The 17,297-nt window shown below is 28.5% G+C and overlaps 1 protein-coding gene across 16 annotated transcripts in view; it reads right to left on the bottom strand.

Moving 5' to 3' along the window:
• Positions 1–17,297, bottom strand: part of LOC103580266 (potassium voltage-gated channel subfamily H member 6) — a 61,225-nt gene that overhangs the window by 32,710 nt on the left and 11,218 nt on the right. For 11 of the 16 annotated variants that reach the window (XM_053743151.1, XM_053743152.1, XM_053743159.1 and 8 more), the window contains exons 3-9: positions 15,074–15,232; positions 12,139–12,292; positions 5,426–5,630; positions 5,153–5,321; positions 3,452–3,523; positions 1,457–1,581; positions 948–1,028 (exon numbers count right to left, since the gene is read on the bottom strand). In XM_053743151.1, coding sequence (XP_053599126.1) covers positions 948–1,028; positions 1,457–1,581; positions 3,452–3,523; positions 5,153–5,321; positions 5,426–5,630; positions 12,139–12,292; positions 15,074–15,232 — 965 coding nt within the window. The remainder of the gene's footprint in view (positions 1–947; positions 1,029–1,456; positions 1,582–3,451; positions 3,524–5,152; positions 5,322–5,425; positions 5,631–12,138; positions 12,293–15,073; positions 15,233–17,297) is intronic. The other 5 variants (XM_053743154.1, XM_053743153.1, XM_053743155.1 and 2 more) reach the window with 5 other exon arrangements.

Below are 17,297 nucleotides of genomic sequence, written 5' to 3'. Positions count from 1 at the left end.
TTTATAAGCTTGTGGACGATATATATATTCTCAGAAAAAAAAATATATACACATATATATATATATATATATATATGTAGATCGATTTGTCACGCGAGAAAGGGGTAAAGGTCTACGATTTACTTTTATTATTGTTATTATTATTATTTTTTTTTTTATTTACTTTAATGGAGATCTTCCAGAAGATTTAACTACAAAATGCTCCATTAAATATCAAACTATCTATCTAGAAAATAAATAGTATTTTTATGAGAATATGAGCACGGAAGAGAATAAAATTGATGTTTTTTTTTTTATTTTATGATCTAGGTTTTGAATTTTGAATGGGGGTAGTGAAAAAAAATTTAATTATGGGGTGTGGAGAAGCTGGTTTGGAATTTGGGGGGGAGGTAATTTTGTGTCATAATTTTTGGAGATCAGTGAGGTAGCAAATAAATAAAAATCGGCGGGAAAAAAAAATTTTTTAGGTAATTTGAATTTTGAAAATTGATAACTTGGAGAAAAATGAAGATTTTAGGACGGATTTTGCGGGGTTCGCTTGAGAATTTCATCAGCTACAAATTTCATATCGTTCATATTTTTCATATTTCCAACCATTTCTCAGATATCGGCAAGAAATTTATCAAAAACAAGAAATCAAAAATAAAAATCACTATCTATATAAATTTCAAAAATTCATAACTCAAAAACAATTCAAATTAAAATTACCGTTCTTGCTTCATTATTTTCCAAATTTCATCAGCTACAAATTTTATATCTTTCATATTTTTCATATTTCCAACCATTTCCCAGATATCGGCAGATTTACAAAAAATCGTCAAGAGCTTTTCCAAATATTCAAATAAAAAATGACCCGATAATTTTTTTTTTCGCATCCTCAGACATTTTCCAGAATAATCATAACAAATACGTAAAATATATGTGTAGATAAGTAAATGAGGACTTACTTGAGCAACTTTTTCTCCCATATTAGGTGTGTGCATAACTCCTTGAAAGTACTTGGCGGAGCCGTTGTCCTGAAGAGAGAACTGTGTCACAAGAGAAACACAATAAGGGATGATTGCACAAAATGAGGACACAAAAGACTAAAGATAAAAGGGAAAAGAGCAATAAACGAGCCATTCATTTCCGTAATTATATATCTGCTGTAATCTTTTGTCATCTCAACCGAAAATTAATTGCAGTTTCATTTGACACTTGTGTCGTTAATTAATATTTTTTATAATCAACCCGCGATGAATTTAAAAATTAATCAATTAATTAATGACAATCTCAAACAATGAAAAGAACACAAGTGTAACTGGGGTCTTGTCTAAATTTAATTTTCACCGTTGCGAGAATATATTTTGTGATAAAAAAAGAATGAGCTCCTCTATTCTGTTTATATATAAATATATCTATAGGTATATATATTTATGTTGCACATTGGACATTAGACATTAGTTGACTTACTTACTTTGTGTTTAACGGAGTCTGAACCCATTTGACTGAGAGACGGCGATTTTCTCTCTTTCGAAGCCCGCCATCTTTGGAGATCACTTTCGGATGCGACACCGGGAAATATTTTTGAATGTTTCGTTGCTAGAATTTAATTTTTATAAATATTATTATTATTAATATGTGGGGGTGGGGGTGAGACACCATTTAAAAAAAAAAAAAAAAAAAAATTTCATAATAAATTTTTGTAAAAATTTTAGAAAAGAGGGGTAAGTTGGTCAGTTTTCAAATTTTAACCAAAAATACAAACATGCGCGAAATTCAAATTTTTGCTTGAAAAAGTTTATCCGCAGTTTCTAGAAAAAATATGGGGTAAGTTGGTCAATTTGTGAATTTTTTACCAAAAATGCAGACAAACGAAAAAAAATTTTTTTTGCAAAAATTTATCTGCAGTTTAGAAAAAATATGGGGTGAGTTGGTCACCCTAAATATTGCGACCATTTCAAAATTTTGACAAAAAGTTTTATATTTTTTTATTGTTCATATGCGCATTACTATTTCACTTTTTAAAATTTTGCTAACCACGAAATTTTTTTTAAATTTTAAAAATAGCCGCGACCCTCATGACCAACTTACCCCATACATTTTTTGAAACAATAAATGAAAATTTACAAAAAAAAATGGTGTCTTATGTACCCCCGCTCTCCCCTAATATATATATTATATTTACATATATACTGTACATAAAATGAACACAAAACAAATATAAGGAAAACAGGCTCAAGTCTACACTACGGCGAGTCTTGAATTTTTTTTTGTCCAGAATAATCAAGAGTCGCATTATATTTATTTATTTATATATATAGTTATATTTATATTTTATATGTATAAGCATATAATTATTTATAGTATTAGTGGTGGCCAGTGTTAATGTCGTTTCGCTGTCTTTAAGCTGCATCCAGTGAAAATTTCATTTTCCGTGTGAAATATTTTTTCGTTTCATACTTTTTTCTTTTTTTTTTTTTTTTTTTTGAAATTATGATTAATGGCGAATGATTAATGTACAATGACTTTAAGGTTAGATTTTGATAGATGGCGCAAAAAAAATTTTGACAGGAAGCCGACGCTTTTTAGGATTTTTCAGAAATTGCGCATTAAGCATTTTGTGTAAATGTATAAATATATATATACATATATATATTTGTGTGTATATATGTATGTAATATAAGACAGCATTTTTTTTTCCAAATTTTGAAAATTTTTGAATCGAGTCCAACTGTTTATTTTAAAAATTTTTTTACCGCCAATAATTTAAACTGTCGGTAGAAAATATAAAAAATCGGTACTAATAAAAAAGTAATTTAAAAATTTAATAATTTCCCAAATTTGAAAATAAAAAAATTCTAAAAAAAAAAAATGACGACAATTTTCAATAGTAAAAATTTTTTTGAAATCATAAAAAAAATGCTGCCACTCATATCACAATAATTTGGCCTAAATATTTAGAGAAAAAAAAAAGTATAAGTAGGTCAATTAAATTGGTCTATTTATTATCTACTTATCTAGTTAGATTATTAGATTAAATGTTTTACGACTGAAAGATACCGAATGTTCGTTATCAAATAAAAATTTACGGCCTTTTTTATCTTCATTTAAAATCGACATAAATTTTAACCCAGTAAATAAATAAAAAATTCAATTTAAAAAAAAAAATATATAATTTTGTTTTATCCAAAAAAAAATGAACCCTCCGACGGTAAAAAAGCCCCTGGTGGTAAATAAGGAAAAATTTATCCGTGCAAGTGACGGTAATTTACCGACATGAGAAAAAAAATAAGCGCGCTGTCAAAATTTTTCAGGACTTCCCAGTTTTAGTGATTTTGTTATTAAAAAAAAAAAAAAAAGTTGCAAAACAATTTTTAGTTGCATATTTTTCAAAAAATTAATTTTCCTAATTTAGTATTTATTAATTTATTGTTCGATTTATTTTTTTGTTGTGGATTATGTTTTTTACCTTCCATGAGATTATCGACCGTTGCTGGCCACCGCTCGAACCCGGTTGCGCATTCACTTCCTCGATTCGGTACTAGAATATTTTATCTCAGTTTTCACATTTAATTTATATCGTTATCCTGCTTTATTTATTTCATTTCAATGAGTTTATTGGTTAAAAATTCTCTACTAACAATCGATCCGAGGTCACCACAAAACACTGCCATCTATTATTATTCATATAAAAAGCAGCCCGTGTCCGTAATTGCGTACTCATTTCTACACTGGTTTTATTTAACACACAAATACAAATGGACTCACATGTAAGGAAAACACAAAATTTAATTACCGCTTATTTATTTCAATTTTTTTTTTTTAACAAAAATTTCGCCCACCTGCGATTTTTGAGACTCGATAAAAAAAAAGATACCGCTTATTTTTAACTTATTTATGTTCTATTGCCTTCAACTCGATGGAGTTAAGGAAAAATTTATAAATTTTTGATAAAATTTTTTTATGAAATTTTCCGGAAATTAGAAAACGCTCACTTGCCGTTTTCATTTATTATTTACTAAATAAGTGTACTTTAGAATAAAAAAATGATATTTTTTTCGGCTTAATCTTGAGTGAACATAAAAATATTATCAAGCCCGAAAAGAAGTTGATTAAATTTGAATTTTAAAAGAGAAATTTGAATTTTTTCATTTGAGTCAAGGTTAGGACTGGCGGGAAAATTTAAATAGAGTGTAGGTTTGGTGAAATTAATAAGCGGTAACGTTTACGTTAGACAATACAAACAAGGAAATGTGAGACTGAGGTAGACAAAAAAAAATATTAATTAAAAATAGGTGACATCGAATACGACACCAAGATATTGATAGACAGGATCGTGACGACTACATAAACAAGGATCATCACAAGCCACGTCATTGTCAGTTACTCAAGGAAAATGTCATTTTATACAAAGTGACTATTATTTTAATTATTTTTTAAGTTTACTTATGTCACTTAATATTTTAATTAATTGAAAAAAAAAACGCGCGAATTTTTAAATATGAAATCAAAGTGATGTATTGTTGTTGGTACTTATTTTACTGGGAATTTTATCAGTTATAAAAATATCGTATTCATTTTCGGAAAAAAAATTAACAACGAATTTTTCCAAAATTTACAATAATAATTTTTTTGTTATCACAGTCAGTGAGAATGTAAAATTTCCTTTAGTTTGAGTACCCACATCACTATGTTTGAACATACTTCACTTTATCCTAATGAATTTGATTAATTAACTAATTAATTAATCATCAACGCGGAATGTATCGATGTTGGTACTCATTTAACTCAGAATCACGTCAGCTTTCAGAATATCCTGACCAAAGTTCCCTCCAAAACGTTATTTTCTTAAAATCTCAAGAAATCACTTACTAATTAATCACCAAACAAATGAAAAAATGCTTAATCATAATATATCGTTGTTGGTACTCATTTAACGCGGAATTTTATTAACTATACGAATACGGGATCCATTTTAAAAAAAAAATATTTTTTTTTCTCAAAGATTCCAAAAATTAAATTTTGATATTAATTAAAATATTTGTGACTGACAGATAAATTTAAGAAATAAGACAAGTAATGGTCACCCCATATGTTATAATTATATATATTTGTATAAATATATATAAGTATAAGTATGTCCGAGGAGGAAAACACGTGGGGGACTTACGAACACTGCAAGTGAGACTCCTACATGGTATTCTGGACATGTCATTCTTGACCATCCTCCTTGAAATGGCATCCAGACTGGCAGCATGAGATACACTTCTTGACGGTCCATCATTACCATTTCCCGGTGAGCAATTCGTGCCATCCCAGATTCCCGATTTCGGTGAAATCTGTTGATATAAATTCCGTTAATTATTCCCGCAGTTATTTATTCACGTGCATGCATAAACATAAGTGCTCAATATTTAAATATAACTATAAAGCATTTACTGACGTCGCTTACTCCTTCGGGGCTGGCTATCGGCGCAGTTGCCACTGTGGTAGTCGTCGTCGGTCGAGTTGCCGCTCCAAGGCCCGCAGAGATCCCATGCCCGCTGGTGCTGGCTGGCAATGGCAGCGGCACTGGCGGTGGGGTCCCCATTCTCCCGGATCCTGGGCCCCAGGACTCTACCATCGTTGGTGACCCACATGTCAGTGGACTGAAATAAATTTATTCTGTTATTATCATCTAGTAAAATATCATTTTATTGTCAATAAGTCAGTAGAGTTAAACTGCGAAAAATTTCCAAAATGAAATCGTACAGAGAAAAAAAGGATTTTTTCGCGGAAAAAATTTTACTCGCCCCAAAAAAATTTTTACTTGCCCTGAGAAATTTTTGTATTATGAATTGAAAAGTTAAATATTCGAGGGGCGATAAAGAATTTTCTTGCGCCAATAAATTTTTTCTAGTCCTAAGGAAATTTTTGTTTTCATTTGATAATGAAAAATTTTTCTTGCGCCAGAAAATCCTTTTTTTCTGTGTAGTAAAAACTCGCGGAGTAAATTACTAATACGTAGTGAGGTTTGGTCTTTTATATTTAGACATTTATATTGAGTATGGAAATAATTACGAGCTCCCTTTTCAAATATTCGCGCGAAATAATTTTTAAAAATTCGAACCAGCTGATAATTAAAAATTTGACGCTTATCAATTTAAAGAAATAGATTTAACATTTTCCATCATTAATACAGTTTTCACAGAGCCACAAACTGTCACATGACTCACATCAACCAACCCGCGAAATAACATTTTATATTCTACCGAAATATTAAATATTCCCATAAAAACTACGTCACCATAACAATTAAATAATTAAATGTTTTAACTATGGATTATATGAAATTATAATTTAGTGAGTTACTAAAACATTTTATAAATTAAAAACATAATATATCATGTGTTAATTATCAATATCTCAATAAATTATTTATTAAAATAATAATATTTCTCATAAAAAAGTTATTTCTATAAAATATAAATTTATTAAAGTGTCAAAACTCCAGAGAAGTGAATGCAATTTAAATAAAATCCCCATCGCACCGCTCGAAAAATCCCCATGCATAATTTTACCTCCTGCACTCCCATCAGTAAATTCCAATTTCCAAAATCCAATTTACCCCGCTTTTACAGTTCCAGGAAAGCAACAAAAAAGACAGAACATTGATAGAAAATGATCGATAAACAGACGCCATGAGGTCGGAGGTCAGCCGGTCTCGGGATCGCCAAGTGTGTCAGTGTTAGGTCACCATCCATACTAATCGATGTATAAACATGACGTACAACATTACCGCAATACATATATCTGTTGTCAAAAGTTTGTCCATTTCTTTGTAAAAAAAACAAACACATGTCTTTGTTCTCTGTCTTATAAACTCACCTAACCTTCATTTCCTTACCGTTAATGATATTTTTTCATGAATAAATAACTAAATATGTAACTTTGTATGATATAAATTATTTGTCCAGATGTTGTGCAAGTACTTAAAGTTATAATCCATCGGAATTTCCACCTGACAAATTGATTTGTTGGCGTGTTTGAGGTAAATACGAGTGTTGGGGGCTGGGATATCTTGAAAACTGGAGACCTTGAAAACTCATGAGCAGAAGAGAGTCATGGGTTTGGATTTACTTTGTCATCTGGGTTGTAGTTTTAGCTGTCGGACACACGTCCGGTTTTACTTCAGGGTCTCCATTATTTTACGTGGGATCGCGTGATCCTTTATTTGCTTTTACTTAGACACCGATCGGTGTCATTGCAGTAGACTCGGGTGAACTAGAGCTAGAACTAGAGCTAGAGCTAGAGCTACTTTTACAATATTGCTTTTGTCCTGTAGTGTAGGGCTTAGCCTGGTGATTTTATAGCTGTTTTGTAGTTGATGTCATTGTCAGCGAAGGTCTGACATGACGCTAACTGCCGTTACCTGCGTGTCTGACTCATGTTCCTTGAGACCACTTTCTCTTATTATTTCTTGTATTGTTTTAGTTCATGATGTGAGGAGACTGGGACTGGGGCACGATTCAATGCTGCAGGAAGCTATTTATTCTTGGAGCTTCTGATCCAATGCAATTCATATTTATTGGGTCTTTGAAAATTTTATCAAAATTTTTATTTTTAAATTCGCGTGATCCTTTGAATTTTTTTTAAAGAGGGCACGAGTTTTTATTTGCAGCAGTCTTTTTTTTATTTTTTGGGTGAAAATAACAATTTTTTGCAAATTTCAATGTGACCCATTTTACCCCAAGTACTTTATACTGAGGATAAAATTATAAGAATTGCCAAAAAATTGTGATAGTGAAGTTAGCTGGCGTCTACTAATCTTTGGGATTTTTTTGAATGTGATTAATTTAAAAAAAAAAATTTTTGAAAAAATTGCACATGTAGTTTTTTTAATTTTCTACATGTGCATTTTTTTGTTTTTGTTTTTATTTTAATCTAATTGTTGAAAAAGAAAATTCGAAAATTATTGTCTGCTAACTATAGGATCATAAGCTAGCCGACGTTTAATAATCTTTGGATTTTTTTGAAAACGATAAATTAAGAAAAAAAAAATATTTGAAAAATTGCACATGTAGTTTTTTAAATTTTCTACATGTGCATTTCTTTATTTTTTTTTTTATTTTAATTTAATTGTTGAAAAAAAAAAATCGAAAATTATTAATTGTCTACTTCTTCAAGATCATCAAAAAATTTTGTCAAAATTTTTAAACTCGAGATCTCTATTATTATTATTATTATTATTATTATTATTATTATTATTATTATTAGTGGCCTGTTTTTTGAGTAAAATAATTTTAGTGACAAGGATCATAGAGTTGGTTTAATTTCCCTCGAGCTTAGAACTATGGATATAGATAAAGAGAGTTAACATGTCACTGATGAAAAGTGAGGTAATAATTTTTTGTTTTATTAATCGCGCTCTTTTAGGGTAAAAATTTACCACAATTGTCAGCAATTGATACTAAATTAACTTTATGATCTTTACTAATAAAATATTTTCTGAGAACATGAATTACCTTCCGGAGTCAATTTCAATTAAAAGCTAGTGGGAGACTGAATTTTGTTATTCATTTATAAGTTATAGATATTTGATTAATGGGGTCCCGATAAAAAAAAATAATTAAAAGGTTTAAAATTGCATTTTCATGGATTAAGAAAAAATTATCTGCCGGGGTAGAATGGACAAGTGAAATTACGCAGTAACTATTTTTAGAAATAAAAAATAGGGCAAGTTGGTCATCCAGACTGTGGCAAATAAAAATTTTCCAGAAAATTATTTTTTATAATTTTGACCCATTTTACCTCACTCATTTTTCTTTAGTTTTCAATAAAGTAAATTCAATGAAACTCTCGGTGAATATCTGCTGCGATATGGAGAATTTCCACTCCATTAGAAAATTTACTATATTTAATATTTTCTTAATGAAAATTTCTAGAAAATTTTTTTTCATGTGCTAACGTTTTTCCAGAAGACTTTTCCACCCCAAGGCCTCCAAACATGCCATGGATGCCTGAATTTTGATTTGCATCGCCGCACAAGAAATTTTATCGAAATTCTAGATTCAGTTTTTGAATTTAAAAATGGCGGGAAATTTAGAAATTTTCACAGTCGATCGTTTTTCAAATTTTTTTATAAAAAATTACATGAGAAAAATTTCATGCAATTAAAAAAAAATCTTAAAAAATTTTTAAATTGTAGGGTGGGCAAAATGGGCCACCCTCAAAAATTGATATATTTTTTTTTAATGGTTTTTAGTTTCCACTATATTTAAATTTTATCCAAGATCTTCAGACATTTTGTCCATGGTCCATTTTACCCACCCAGAAAAAATTTTTTTCTATGGCAACTATAAACTTGGTTAAATTATTTGACATGTAGGTCAAAAAAAAATTCGTTTTCCCATGAAAAAAAATTCCATTATTTCCTGAGCCCGCCTTCCCCCATATAAATTAAAGTTATAAAAATAATCCGTCAATTTTTCAGACTTCAACATTATAATAATTCTCATAAATTTAACTACGGCAATAAATAATGTACGAATCTATTGATCGGTAATATTTGACTACATAAAATATTAAGAGGATTCCGAAACAAGTTTTCTCCCATAACCAATCACCTTTATTACATAATAAATCAGCATGTACACTTTAGTTACATTTCCCTGTTCCTGAATTTAAACTCTCAAAGCTCCAATATTTCTTTAGGTTTATATATTTTTTTTCATTTTTCTACACCCGCTTAAAACGGGTCGCGAGAAAGAGATCTCGATTTCCACGGTCTCTCCTTTACACGCGATCGATCCGGTCACAACTAATATAAAAACTACAGCGACATTTCTCACGTGAATAGAAAACTAAAAAGTCGTATAAATTACTCTTTGCCACGCATTTCTTATTATATTTTTCAGAGACACCATTTTTTTCTCGAGCTTTTTTAAATTATTTAATTAACATTTATTTATTTTCTTCATGACTTCGACCTATTTCTCAGAATATTCATTTAACTTAGATATTTTTCTATAATAGTAAATGTTTTAAATTAATTTAGCTTGGAAGATTTTTATTTATAGCAGAGTAATCGTAATGGCTAGAGTTTAAACTTGTATAAATTTTATTTATTTAAGTGATTTTCAGAAAATTAATTTGATTAGACTGAAGGTCACTCAGTTGGAATTTTTGTTTTTCAATACATTGACTGACTGAGGAACAAACAAAAATTTTCTTAAGACTAGAAAAAATTTCTTGGAGCAAAAAAAATTTTTCTAGACCCAGAATATTTTTTCTTGCTCTTGAGAAATTTTTTCTCATTGTTTCTCGAGACAAGCAAGAAACTTCTTGAAACAATAAATTTTCTTAAGACGAGTAAGAGATTTCTGGAAACAAGAAAGTTTCTTGAGACAAATAAGAAATTTCTTGAAACAATAAATTTTCTTGAAACAAGTAAGAAATCTCTGGAAACAAGAAATTTCTTGAAACTTAAAATTTTCTTCAGACAAGTAAGGAATTTCTTGAAACAATAAAATTTCTGGAAACAGGAAATTTTCTTGAGACAAGTAAGAAATTTCTTGAAACAATAAATTTTCTGGAAACAGGAAATTTTCTTGAGACAAGTAAGAAATTTCTTGAGACGAGTTTGAAATTTCCGGAAAGAAGGAATTTCTTGAAACAAGAAATTTTTTCTTGCCCTAAGAAAAGTTTTGATTTCAATTTATGATACAAAAAAATTCACTGGGGTCAGTAGAAATTTTTTTGAAGCAAGTAAAATTCTATTGTATAAAGTAACAAAAAAATACTGGAGCTTTAATAAACCGTATTATTGCTAAAAAAATGCTGATGACAACCCGAAGTAGGTGAACACGAAAACGATTCGGTAATATATTTATTTACAATCAATATTCATAACGATTGATGATGATAAGCCACAGCAAAAGCAAAAGCTAAAGCCAAACCCGAAGGTAAGATATAGATAAAAAGGGACAGGATACCGATAATACAGACGACAGCAAATTCGTTGTTTCATGAGACCGAAAATAACTGTAGATATGTCGTCTGTTGCAGATTGAAACTTTTGTCCTTGTTTACTTCTAAATGAAACTTTTGTTTCGTAATGTTCTAGCAAACACTCTCAGTTGAATAAAGAAAGAAAAAGAGAACAAGAAGATTGCGGGAAAAAAAAACTCCCATTTAGAGACTCGTCATTTTAAGTAAACGTTGAAATTAAAAAGATATATATTCTATTTATATCTATATATATGTAGGAAGAGAGGGGTAAACTTTCAGTTTGAAAAAATAAATAAATTCTTTTTTTAAATTTTACGTTTACATGTCAAATAAAATATAAAAACTTGGCGGGAAAACGAAAAAGTGATTTTTAAGCGGCCACAAAAATTAAATTAATATTTTATGACCGCGAAATTTAAATGCAACAATAAAATCACTATTTTATTTTTTTTATTATTATTTTTTGTCGCGCATCGGCATTAAAAATTCCTGTAGTGTCTCGAAATTCGTGCCGAAAATAAAGCAAAACACTTAAAATTAACTTTTTTTTTTTTTGCTTAAGTCGGGATTCGAACCTTGATCTCTCGCGCGTGAGTTTCAGCCTCAAGCCAACGCGCCACAGTTCCCTTACTTTAAAAAAATTGAACTTTTCTATCCCAAATTATCTTATTGAAAATTTTTATTTTCATATTTCTGTGCTTTAAAAATTTGAAAAATTTTTTCTTGCAAAAAATTAAAAAAATCTGCGTTTATTTTTAAAAATACCGACTCTGTTTTTTTTTGAAAATTCAGTAAATAAATTTTGTTTTTTTTTTTTGTTAACGAAAATTACTCTGAGTTAAATATTAATTATTATCACCCCTAATTAAAATTTTTTGTTTTTAATTCAAGACGCAGAAAATTTTTTTGCGCGCGAAATTTTTTTTTTCTGCATAAAATTTTAATCTATACTTTAATTTATGTCAGGTAATGAAATATATGACAATAATTGAAATAAATTAAAAAAAAAAAAATAAAAATTCAAAAAATCTGAATTAATTAATTTTCTGATATTTAGAAAAAAAAAATTTTTTTAATTTAAAAGCTCTGAAGCCACAACTGCACGTAATAAAAAAATAATGAAATGGTCAATAAAATAAAGGATAAAAATAACAAAAAAATATTTACCAATTTTCAGAAGCCTCTTCATCTAAAATGGTCCCATCAGCGAGCTGTCTCTGCGGCACAGTTGAAGCGGCTCTCGGTCTATTTCTAACCCTCGGAGGACCAACGACTCCAGTTCTAGACAATCCAGCACGAAAGGATGCTCTGGCTCTGTCAACTGTCACAGTCATTATTTAATTAATTCTGCCAACTCTGCAGTAAATAAATTCGATTATCAATCAAAAAATATATAAATAATTAATTTATTATTATTTAATTCACTGCGGATTAAGGATTTAAAATCCTAAGCGATCTAATCACTAAAGCAATTTACCACTCACTAGGTCAAAATATAAACCAGACCCGTTACTTGCAATCTAAATCGTACGCGGATAAAAAAAGACTCAGCATTAAAACACGTGATGGTATCTGGCAGTTTCTACCAAACTTATCCGTAAAATACACGTGTTACCAAAAATAAATAAACAAAAATTCTTTTTTTTTTTTATTTATAGTAATTAAATTTTCTAATATAAAAATAAATAGATTTAATTTTTTATTTACCAAAAAAATTGATATTTTTAAACAATATGCATATATATTATACATATATAAATGTATATACATATACATATCTATATATATATATATATATATATATATATATATATATGTGGAGAGGTCGCTAATTGTAAGTTTTCATTGTTATTTAAATTACATGGGAATTTTTTTTTTTATTTGGAATTTTATAACGAGTAAATCAGTGGATCGGAAAGGCCGATATATATTTTTGGGAGAAATTGAACGCCGTACAAAAAAGGTCTCTTATTATTTTTTGATAAATTTAATTTTTCAAAAGTTATTCGAGGGCAGAGGAAATTCATAGTAAATTTCATAATTATGTGATATTGACGAAACTATTAGACTTATCACAAAATGTTATAGGACCTTTTTTGTAGATAATTTCATTGTCTACAAATTATCTATTATGAAGTTTCCGAAATTTTTGAAAGTTCTTTAGTTATTTGCATTCAAAAGTAATTAATTAAAATTGGCCAGAATACGATTTCTTGACAAACTGACATTTAAATGCAAATATCTAAAGAGCTTTCAGGAATTTTGAAAACTTTGTAAGAGATAAGTTGTGGGAAATAAAATGATCTACAAAAAAGGTCCTATAACAATTTGTGATAAGTCTGATAGTTTCGCCAATCTCACATAATTATAAAATTTACTATGAATTTCTCTTTGACCTCGAATAACTTTTGAAAAATTAAATTTATCAAAAAATGATAAGAGACCTTTTTTGTAGAGCGTTCAATTTCCAACAAAAAATGTATATCGACCTTTTCGATCCACTGATTCACTAACGAGTTATAAAATTCCAAATGAAAAAAAAAAAAATTCCATGTTATTTAAATGGCAGAGAAATTGCAATTAGCGACCTCTGAATTTTATTTTATTACTAAGGTCTCAAATATTAACAGGCCCTTTAATTTGGTATCCACCAAAATTGTAAGACCATTCGTGAAAAAAAATAGTCGGTTTTTTTAGCCCAGTCTAATATATTTATATATATAAAGTTAACTAAATATATGAATGTATATTAAATTTTATTATCATTGACAATGATACAGAAATTTCAAAAGCACATTTACAATAACAACAACTGTAACATTTATTACCAGGTCAGGGTTAACGATTTAAACGCGTTTTACCGGCTAGCCGACAACGTTGCGGAGGCAAAACTAAAAATAGTCTGGCGTGCGAACAAATACTCCAGATACTAAAACGCGATCAACGTTATATTAGTAAGATGTTTACGTCTCTTTATCACGTTTTGTCTTTTCAACCCCGGCCCTATTGTGGGCTTTGAATTTTCGGCCCTTAAAAATTTATGCATGCAAATGGTTTTGCATTGGCAGCTTTCGGCTCGAAGGACCAGCCATTGCTGCGGTGGATACTTGACTTGGTTTTTACATTGAAAGGTTTATTATTTAAATGAGGCAGTAATTATTTACAATTGGATAATTATTTTATTTTATTTTATTTTAGTTGGTTTGGTTTATTGTAATGACTGGAATTGCTGAATAATTACTGAGACCGTAACATACTTTTTTAGTTTGACCTAGTGTGATATCGAGGATGATTTTCATGACGATTATTATTGTTGTTGGTATTATTTTATATAATTATGAGGAGGAAAAAATCCTTATAATAGATTTTTTTTAGAAGGTTGATAAGAATTTTAGTTTTTGTTTTTGGAAAAAAATGGAATAGGGTCAAAATGTAATTTTTAAGAAATTTTATAGTAAATTTAGTTTTTGTTTTTGGAAAAAATGGAATGAGATCAAAATTTGATTTTTTTGTTTTTTAAGAAGTTTAATAATTAATTTTATTTCTGTTTTTGGAAAAAAATGGAATTGGGTCAAAATGTAATTTTTAAGAAATTTTATAGTAAATTTAGTTTTTGTTTTTGGAAAAAATGGAATGAGATAAAAATTTGATTTTTTTGTTTCTTAAAAAGTTTAATAATAAATTTTATTTCTGTTTTTGGAAAAAAATGGAATTGGGTCAAAATGTAATTTTTAAGAAATTTTTTAACAAATTTTATTTCCGTTTTTGGAAAAAATGACATGGAGCTAAAATTTGATTTTTTCGTTTTTTAAGAAATTTGATAACAAATTTCGTTTTCATTTTTGGAAAAAATGGAATGGGATAAAAAATTGATTGTTTTTTTTTTTTTTTAAGGAATTCGATACAAATTTCTGTTTTTGGAAAAAAATGGAATAGGATCAAAATTCAATGTTTAATATTTTTTGAAAAAATTATACGTATATATAAGAACAGTTTTTGGAATTTATTTACAGAATACATATTTTTGATCAACATTTTTTCCAAATTTTTAACAAAAACTTATAAAAATAAAATAGATAATGATAAATTATTAATTTCTTACATCGTGTCGCAAGACGATTGTTAGTTGTCGAAGGTGGAGGCACAGCTGGCGGCGGGGGTGGCTGAGCACTCAGATCTTCAAAGTTGATAATCTGCAGGCAGATGTCATCTACCTCGCTTCTTATTGGAGCAATAACCTCGCTACACAAGAACTTGGTGCCTGGAATATATTAAGTGAGAAAAATAAATTATATTAAAAAAAATAAATAAATCAAAAGAAAAAGAATTAAACACTAAAAGTTATTTATAGACTGCACTAGATGAGTTGAATCAGCCCATTAATTTTCATTGATCCCGACGGAATTGATTCGCTTAACAAATTTCTTATCGCTTAACTTTTTTTTCTGTTGAAAAATTATGTAATTCACTTACGTATAATCCGAGGATGGTAATTTTCAAAATAATTTATTAAATCAGAGGGAAAAAAATTAATTACAGCCGATATTTAAAAAAAAAAAAAATAGCATTTAAATGAAGCAAAAAATAGAGAATGGCTTTGTCTCTATACAAGAGCTCAATTACTCGATATTTAAATATCCGTATTATTGTCATAATTTAATTCACCAGAGTAATAATTACATGAATGCCAGCTAATAGCGCTGAGGAAAGAGTAGATGAGAAAATAATAGCGAGCTGGAAATTCTTGTCGATCGACTTCCGTTTATAGAACACGATACATATGTAGCAAAATCAATGAATGAAAAAAAAATTATATATATATTTATATATACATATATACACGTAACAGCCTTTCCCAACCTACATAATCCTTCCTACAACTTTTTTATTTATAAATATTTTTTTTTTTGCTTGAATATTTTTTTTCATAATTTTGTATTGATTTTACACAAAGTCCAGATTATTTACGCTGTGATGTCACGCATATACATTTTTATCTACATAATTTATTTAAGGTAATATGAAAATTTTTTCGAAGACCTCATTTCGAAAAACCCTCTGATATATTCATTTTTAAAAAATTTTAGAAAATATTTAGGTTGAAATTGGGTGAAATCTTTTTTCCTTCGGAAAATTATGTGAAAAGGTTTTTTGAAAAATTTTTCAAAGGTTTTACTTTGAAAACCCTTTCTTAATTTCTATTGAGAAGTTTTTGTCTTAAATTTGACTTGGAAAAGATGGTTGGAATTTTTTTTCAGGAAAATTATTTGAAAATTTATTTAGAAAAACCTTAGGAAATTTATATTTAGTCATTTGTTTCTGAAATTTCAATTAGAAAAACCTTGCTGATAGTTGGCTTAGATATTTTTTTAGAATACTGATTCAAAAAAATATTTCGAAATGTTTTTCAGGAAAATAGTTTGAAAAACCTAGAAAAAACGGAATTCAGTGATTTTTGCAATTTCACTATGGAAACTTTTGTAAGTGATTTTTCATAAAAATTTGCTTGGAAAAACCTTAAGAAATTTAAATTCAGAGCAAACATTTTTCCTCCGAAAAACTTCTTAAAGTCATTTTCAAAGACGTTTTCTTAGAGAAACCCTTTGAAATTTTCATTTAGACAAACCTTTTGAAAATTTTTCTTAGAAAAACCCTTTGAAAAATTCGTTTGGAAAAATCTTTTGGATAATTTCCTCTGAAAACCCCTTTGAATTAATTTTAAAAAAATTCTTCTTAGAAAAACCCTTGGAAATATTCATTTAGAAAAGTCTTTTGGAAAATTTCCTCGGAAAACCCCTTTGAATTAATTTTCGGAAAATTCTTCTTAGAAAAACCCTTTGAAATTTTCAAATGGAAAAACTTTTTGAAAAATTTCCTTTGAAAAATCATCTGAATTAGTTTTCAAAAAAATTTTCTTAGAAAAACCCTTTGAAATTTTCATTTAGAAAAACTTTTTGAAAAATTTCCACTGAAAAACCCTCTTAATTAATTTCACAAAAATTCTTCTCAGAAAAACCCTTTAAGCTATCTATTCAGAAAAACCTTCAGAAATTTTCCTCTGAAAATTTTTTTAACAGATTTATTTAGAAAAACCTGTGTAATGTCGACAGATAAATTCTGTCGACGATAAATATAATTTTAAACGAGACAAAATAAGTATAAATAAATAAATAAATAAATTTATTACAATATAAGTATTTTATTGGTTAGAGTGAAGATCAAAGTTTGAGCCGAAGGGAAATAAAAGAGAGTATCGAGACTAGGGTGAACGTACCGAAGGTAGTATAGAGTGGGAACAAAGGGGAAGAAGGTATAGTAAAGAAGTG

The sequence above is a fragment of the Microplitis demolitor genome, chromosome 2 (assembly GCF_026212275.2).
Source record: "Microplitis demolitor isolate Queensland-Clemson2020A chromosome 2, iyMicDemo2.1a, whole genome shotgun sequence".
Taxonomy (NCBI): Eukaryota; Metazoa; Arthropoda; class Insecta; order Hymenoptera; family Braconidae; genus Microplitis; species Microplitis demolitor.
The sequence above is the reverse complement of the archived record's forward strand: the minus strand, read 5'-3'. Positions and strand labels throughout refer to the sequence as shown.